This window comes from Notechis scutatus, chromosome 13 (genome assembly GCF_049901735.1).
Source record: "Notechis scutatus isolate UNSWTSFEM ecotype Mainland chromosome 13, rNotScu1.2, whole genome shotgun sequence".
In the NCBI taxonomy this organism is placed as follows: domain Eukaryota; kingdom Metazoa; phylum Chordata; class Lepidosauria; order Squamata; family Elapidae; genus Notechis; species Notechis scutatus.
This window is the reverse complement of record NC_142021.1, coordinates 13,375,653-13,383,723: the sequence shown is the minus strand read 5'-3', so window position 1 is coordinate 13,383,723 and position 8,071 is coordinate 13,375,653. Positions and strand designations below refer to the sequence as shown.

The 8,071-nt window shown below is 43.4% G+C and overlaps 1 protein-coding gene across 1 annotated transcript; it reads left to right on the top strand.

Moving 5' to 3' along the window:
* The first annotated feature begins 2,028 nt into the window (after positions 1-2,028).
* On the top strand, positions 2,029-6,418 carry DYNLL1 (dynein light chain LC8-type 1). The gene is made up of 3 exons (XM_026688136.2): positions 2,029-2,274; positions 4,481-4,618; positions 6,016-6,418. The coding sequence occupies exons 2-3, from the start codon at positions 4,487-4,489 to the stop codon at positions 6,151-6,153; spliced, it is 270 nt and encodes an 89-aa protein (XP_026543921.1). The 5' UTR covers positions 2,029-2,274; positions 4,481-4,486; the 3' UTR covers positions 6,154-6,418.
* Positions 6,419-8,071: the final 1,653 nt, after the last annotated feature.

Sequence of the window (8,071 nt, the reverse complement as noted above, 5' to 3'; positions counted from 1 at the left end):
TAAGCAAGGGCTGAAAGTCTGATCTGTTCCTTCTATAGTCCACTATAAGCTCCTTGGTCTTATTGGTGTTGAGGACCAAGTTATTGTCTCCATACCATGAAAGCAACCATTGGTCCACCTCATCTCGATAGGCAGACTCATCCCTTCTGAATGGAAAATAACTTCATGTCAACATAGTATGATAGACTTGCAGGGCCGGCGCGTTGTGCAACAAGGTCACATCATGTAATAAGATTGGGACTGGATTAGGGACTTTTGTCTTCACTGTGAGTTGTGTTGGGGTGTGTGTGTGTGTGTGTGCACGAAGGGAGGCACAGCCAATCTCATGGTACACATGTTGTACTCTGACAATAAAGGTAATAATAAATAGAGATCTCCTTTCCTGCAGCCTACCTCCATTTTATTTCTCCTGTCTTAGAACTGGACCAGATTTTTCTTCCAACACTAGATTCACTCAACAACCCTGTTACTGACTTAATTGCAGTGACTCATTTAACAACTGTGGCAAGAAAGATTATAAAATGGGGCAAAAAGTCACTTAAATGTTTTAACAACAGAAATATTGGGCTCCATTGTGATCGTAAGTCGAGGACTACCTGTATTCCAAGTGTGGTCTTACCAAAGCAATGTAAAGTAGCACATGAAGATAACTTCCTGGGATCTTGAGATTATCCTTGGTTGATGCAGTCTAGGATTGCATTGGCTTTTTTGGCAGCTGCTGGCTGGTTTAGTTATGAATGGGATAGTTTTGCATATGTAGGAAGCCCCCCCCCAATAAAATATTTTGGGGGATATTAAAAGAGACAGAATATTATATTTCTCCAAAGGAGAAATGGAGAAACATGCTCTTAAAGGCAGAAAGCAGCCCCAGTTTAATAAACAGCATCCAGCAGTTGCCTGGAGTCTTTAGAGATGGATATTCTGTGCCCATTAAGGGAGGCTGGGCCAATCTATTCCCAAACAAAACACCTTCAGTTCCAGTGGATGGGGTTAAGAATTGACATCCCCCCACCTAAATTCTAAGGACAGGTTGTGACCTTTTAGGACATAGCAGGATTAATCCACCATTGAAATAGCAAAAGGCACAAAAGCCCCTTCATTGCACAATGCCAAGAACAGTTCAAACTGTATAGGTTCCTGTATAAAGATCCATCCACTCATCAGACCAAGTTGTCAGCTATCCCAGAACTGCATGTGATGGTTGGTTCTGCTCATCAATAAACAGTTCTTTTCAATCAACCTCCATTTTATTTCCAGCATCTTTCTCCTGGCTTGGAACTGAACTAGATTTTTCTTCCAACACATGTAAAAAAAAAAAAAAGGTTCTTGTTGGTTTCCTTAAGTTTAAAAAAAAGAAGAAGCAGGGATGGCATGCTAAAATGCTAATATCACTTTAATTTAAAATATGTAATAAGGCCTAAAATCCCAGGGGATTCTGGGAGTTGAGGTCCATGCATCTTTAACTTGCTGAGGTTGAGAAATACTGACCTAGAGAAAGGCAGGGTGAAATTTATTGGAAGGACCCCCCCACCCACCCCAAAAAACACCTTTCTCTGAGGAGAAGGATCTCTGCATATGCTATGAGGCAGGGGTCTCCAACCTTGGCTACTTTAAGACTTGTGGACTTCAACTCCCAGAATTCCTCAGCCAGCAAAGCTATTTGATGAATTCTGGGAGTTGAAGTCTACAAGTCTTAAAGTTGCCAAGGTTGGAGACCCTGCTCTGCGGAACTCTAATTCTGGTACTCAATTTTTTAAAAAAATATGGGTTTCGTTAGGATCCCATCACGTTTCGTTCGACCGGTTCCCTTTCCTTGACGCCCTCCACGTGCCCGGACAGGCTTCTGAAACCGCCCGGCCCGTCGCCCCGGCAACGGACGCCCCGGCGCGGGGCATGCCGGGCTGCAATAAAATGCAACAATAAAACCCGGGGGAGGCGGGGGCGCCCCAGCCAATGGGCCGCGAGGCGTATTGTTGCCGCCAATGACCGTTGCCTGCGGGACGGAGCGCTGGCGCGTTGGGCGTGGCGGCGGCGGGCCGGAGGGGAGGGGGCGAAGCCACCGGCCGGGGCAGCATTCGAGGCTTGTCGGGGGCGGAGGCGGCTGGGCGAGAGCGCGCGCGCGCGAGGGCGGGCTTTTTTTTACCTCAGTGCGTTCAACGCGACGGGGGACCCGGAGGAGCGTCGCCGAGGTGCCAACTTGCTCACCGGCTCCACCAACGTCCCTCCCCGCTCTCCTCGGAAGCAGCCCGGCAGCAGCGGCCGCACCACCGCACGGTGAGGAGGAGAGGGGGGCCCGCGCCTCGGACTACAACGCCCATCGGGCTGTCCCTGGAGGCGGTCGGGAAAAGCTCCCCGGGCCGCCGTGGGAGTGCCCCGGCTGGTGGGGGACGACTACAATTCCTAAAAACCCCAGCCGTGCGGCGCGTGTGTGTGGTGGGGGGGCTGGTGGATGATGGGGTTTGCAGTAGTCCCAGCACGCCGGGGTCGCTTCGCTCCTGGCCGTTTTGGACACACACGGGTGAGGCTTTCTCGCCGGCTGGAAGGAGCTGGAAGGGGGAGGCCGCGCTCGCCGAAATCCGGGACACTGTGAGGCACCTCCAAATCGGCGTCCGGGCCTGCCTTGCGGTTGGAACCGCCCCCCCCAAAAAAAAAATCTGTGCAACGAGACGCGCCACGTTATTTATTATTTATTTGCCAGGCATCCTCGCCCTTCTGCGGCTTCCCCGAAGGAGCCTAGGAGGTGGCCAGCCATCTGCGCTCGCCCCCCCCCCCCGTGTTGGCCCTGTGGAGGAAGCGCGAGGGGGCTTTTGGGGAGGTGGGGGGTGGCGAAAGGCGATCGTGCCTGCGCTACACGATCCTTGGAGAGAAACGGGGGAAAGGAGGATAAATGGCGCAGGGGGGGACCTGGAAGGGATTTTTAAGGGGATCCGCAGGTCTGCCTAAGGGTAGCAACTTTGAAGTCTTCCTTGGCTCTAACCTGAGGTTTTCGCATTTTTTTCTTAATAAAATATAGGTATGTTGCTTTATATAAATTAGGCTCGTGAACCGAAGGGTTAATAGCGTCTAAATAGAAATATTTATACCCTCTGGTGCCTAAAGAACTTACAGGCTAAGGCTTTTCGAAAATAACATTCCTGTTTAAAATCTAGTATAAGCAGTGAACAAATGGACCAAATGGACACAGTTAAGGTTTGAGAGGCAGTTAGGTGCTTGAGGAGGGAATCCTAGGGAGGCAATCCATAGCTAGTGCTAAAAATAACAAGGTCTCTCCGGCTTCCTTCTTTCAGGGAAGATGGAAACGGTGGAGGTTGATTTATCTATAGAAGGAAAGGATATTTGGATTTGAGGGGACCTGCTCAAGGAATGGTGATGGGTGGTGGTCTGTGGCATTGAAAATTAAGATACTTCTTTGCCGTGGTTGAAGGGTGAGGGCCATTGGGTTAGGAGACAGATATGCCTAGACGGATTTGGTATGAGTTAACATTTGAGATATACCACTGCAGGGGCTATGGAAATAATAATGGAGAATTTGGCAGAATTGATATCTCTCTTGAGCCTAAACAACCAGCCTTTTTGTGCAAAAGGCATAATTGCACACCTGCAAGTGGGTGGAGTAAAAAGAGATGCCCAGGAGCAGTTAGCTGCTTTATTACAAGGCAATGCACCCAACATAAAGATCCTCCTGCTGCTTATTTTAGTAGTGCATAGGTTGTAGCTATGCTAGCAAGGAAAAGTAGTTGCAACATCTCTGACTTCCATTCCTCCAGAATGTTTGCATGTTTCAAACTTCCCAATCTAGTCTACAGATGGCTTATCCTGGTAGTCTCCCATCACACGGAAATAACATCCAACCATGTTTAGCTTTTGAAATGAATGTGTTGCATATTGATCCTTTCCATGAGAAGGATTCTGAGTAGTTGTCAGGCTGAGTGTGGTGAAGCAGAGGGATGTAATTTATTGCATTGCATTTTTGAAGCTCTTACAGCAACTGTTCAAAGTTTTGACAGAACTGAACAAGGAGTTTTATGACTGTTCCTAGTAATTGTGACCATTGCAGTGTTGTGGTCACTTGATCACTATTTTCCGGTGCTTGGCAATAAGCTAGCAGTTATTGTTGCATTGTCCAATGCTCGCATGATCACCATTTGCAATCTCCACTACTGGCTTCTGGTGAGCAAATAAAATGGGAAGTCAGCAGGAGGTTGCAACTGATAACCATATGACCATGGGACACTGCAACTATGCTGGATTCCCCTATTGACACTGTTGTAGCTGCTGTCAGAAATTGGCAGTCATGTGATATCATACTTAGTGCATCATTAAATGACTACTGCCTGTATAGCTAAATATGAATAAGTTTGTTTTTCTGTCTGGGCTAAACCTTTGTGTTTTAAAAAGACCCTGTTGCTTCTAAAAATTACTTTTGAATACCTTGTTTGTGGAATAGATGAATTAAATAATAATTTCTCATTCTTTGTAGGTAATCATGAGTGATCGAAAGGCTGTGATCAAAAATGCAGATATGTCTGAGGAGATGCAGCAGGACTCTGTGGAGTGTGCTACACAGGCCTTGGAAAAATATAACATTGAGAAAGATATTGCTGCCCATATAAAGAAGGTAGTGCTGAACCATCATCTCATACCTACTACCTTAGAATTTTAATTTAGAAAAGAAACTGACAAGAATATAATCTAAACTGAATTTATCAATTAATATTAAAATAATACTAAGTCCTTAGTGACAAAAAATATTGTGTGAATAGAAAGATAATTTGTTCACCCATGGGAAATGGGACCTTGTCAAATTTGTAACAGAATTTGCAGAATGAGTTTGAAGGTTTCTGGAAGTAAAATTATCTGCACTAGAAATTACTTGCTGCATTCTTATCCTTAGCCTGTTTCAAGGCCGGACTGCTCCCAGCATACTTCAAATTTGGGGAATTTTACTTCCAGAAAGTATCACATTGTCTGTTGAATTACAAGGTTCTGAGGATATTTGGCACAAACCAGAGGGAGGATGGAAGATTCTGGAGTTCTTCAGAATATTTGGTTCTCAAATTGTTGGGCTTTGTATAACCTTAATTGAACCACAGCTACAATCTTCTACATTTATTTGCCTGACTAGTGAGAGTCGAGATTCAGCATAGAAAAATGCTAAGTGATAAAATCTTTAAACTTAATGCCTTAACAAGTGCAGCAATGTAAATAATGTTATATTATTGAATGTAATATCCTAGGTGCATAGATTAATATGAGATAGTAGGTTTCTGTAAAAGATCAACTGAATGAAAAGGTATGTGGGGTACTCATAAAAACCATTTTGAAGATGCTAGTCCTTTGTAAGCAAGATTCTCTATTTCAATGCATCAGTCATAGCTTTCAGTGATGAATGTTGAGCCCTACTCATACTGTTACTACTCTATGTACTTTACTTTTTTGGTATATACAAATCCTGCCATTGTGGGACTACCAACATTTTCGACTCAAGAAATTCAGTTGCTCCTCTGAACAGCACATGTTCCAGAACTGATCCCTGGTTTTCCAGACGTGAAAAGAGAACCAAATGGGCCACTTCCAATTCAGAGAGTTGCTCCTGGATCACTGTAGCCCAGAGGCATGCATGATACCAGGATGTCCCAGAACTATAAGAGTTCGCATCCCTTAATACTTTTACATCTAGCTGAAAGAATTGTTATCAGTAGCACATACTGATTTAATCATTGGAAAAAATAATGCCTCTATGCCTCGATAAAGTTTCCCCAGAAATTGCAGAATTGACTTAACATGATCGTATGAGTTCTTGCATTTTATTATCACTTCAATTTTTTAAGCCACCTAATTTTTTTGTCACCTTTTGTCTACACACCAAAAAGAAGAACTTAGGATATGCTAGAACTAAAATTTGCTCAAGAGTTAAAATTCAGTAACTTGGAATAAGACATGTTTTCCAGTATAATAGATTGAATGAAAATATCAATATCTATGATGCTAAGATTTTAAGGGATTCTCTTCCAGGAATTTGACAAGAAATACAATCCTACTTGGCACTGCATTGTGGGAAGAAATTTTGGCAGCTACGTGACTCACGAGACCAAACACTTCATCTACTTTTACCTGGGTCAAGTTGCTATTCTCCTTTTCAAATCTGGTTAGAAGTATGGGACCTTTTCACCCAAATATGCATTCGGTTACAGGACTGCACGCTAATTCCAAATAGACTGAAGTCTTCAGCCTTCCCCAGGGAACATACCTTGATCTTCAAGCCTTTTGTTTTAATGACAGGTACTCCTATGTACCAATTTGTGTTTTTGTTGTGGCCATAAAAAATAGCAAAAAAGTAAGCTTGTATGTATTTTCTTTCTAAAACAATCAATCCACCCAAATTTTGTAATAAAACTGTTGGGTATTCATCCTTTAACTTACTCTAAAATTTCTATATTGGGGTAGCTCTTCCATAGGACTACTGGGGTTCTATATTACACTGAAGCTGAAAATTCTTTAGCATTTTCCAAGCTTAACGCCAAGGTTTCATAGGATCAGCCTAGGTTATCATATTTGAGTTAAAACTTGAAAATGCCTTTTTGTATCAGCTAACGTATCTAGGTTTCTCGTGTTTAACTTCATTGGCTTCCAATGTTTTTTAAGCACAACTGTTAAGAGAGCACAACCTTAGACACACAATTAGAATTCCTTCTAATTTAGACTTCCTTTTGAAGCACATCTGTGCAAGATAACATCCTGTAATGGGATGATTTAAACAAAATACTTGAAATCCTCTATATCAGGGGTCCCCAACCACCGGGCCGCGGACCGGTACCGGTCCATGGAACATTTCCTACCGGGCCGCCAGTTTGCTGGGCGCTGCCATCTTGTTTGACGAGAAAGTGTCTCCGGGTGAGCTTTTCTGGTTGGAAAGCAGCGTTTGGGTCCTGAAGGAATCCTCGCGCCTTAGTTTCATTGAAGGGGGGGGGCTTCGAACGGAACTAAGGCGCGAGGATTCTTTCAGCACCCAAGGCAAGGCGAGCCGAGCGGCCGTCCCGAAGCGAAGCCCATCGACAAAGGTACAAAGGAGGAGTTGAAGGTGGCAGAGAGAAGCGGGGGATGGATGGCTGGCCGGTCGCTCGGCTCGCCTTGCCTTGTCATGCATGCTGATACCGGTACCGGGCTGCGGATCATTTTGTGATGCCGGTACAGGGCCGCGGCACAAAAAAGGTTGGGGGCCACTGCTCTATATGGAACTTATGGATGCTTAATCAATTAGAGGGTTAAGATTACCATTTGATATCTGTATATGTCAGATAAACAAAACTACAGAGTTTGTTGCCTCTATTCTACAAGCTTCAACTTTAAGGATTATTAATCTTATGTGCTAGATAGCTCAGTACAATCATACTATATATTAACACAGTACATAATAAAGACCCGAGATTGGAAGACATTCTAGCAAATTATCTCATGAAAAACAAGTGCTGAATGATTCAATTCATTTTAAGGACTAGAGCATCCCACATTTGGAAAAATGTGTAACCATTTTTTACGAGAGCGAGCTCTAATTGTCTTGCTTATATATGTACTTAATGGATTGGTTGACATGTTGCAGGATCAGCTCTGCTTTATAAAATTGGGACAGACAAATAGCATGTTTAATTGAGTACCAAGTTTTTCCTTCAACCTTGAAAGTTTATGGTCTAAAAGCAATGTGTATGAGGGAAACACCCCATGGAAATAAGAATGTGTGTTTGTTAAGATATAGTTCAAATTAACTATCACAGAGGGGATAACACTGATACTGGTAGTGAAATTAAGCATGGAAATATTTTGTGCCTTTTAAATGTAAAAACATTTGTTACGAATGGCAACTTGAGACATTTATTACCCAAATTATTTTTAAAAGTTTCAGGTTTCTTATCCTAAATATTTGCTGGTTTATTCCTTTCTCCGTAGGTATATTGTGCTTGGAAGCAGGTTACTCCTCCTGTAAACTGTTTTAACACTCTTAAACTAATGTGGCCGAGTTTGTAATAGAAGAATTTGGTGCATGTTAGTACCCAACACAATAGTGCAATTCTAA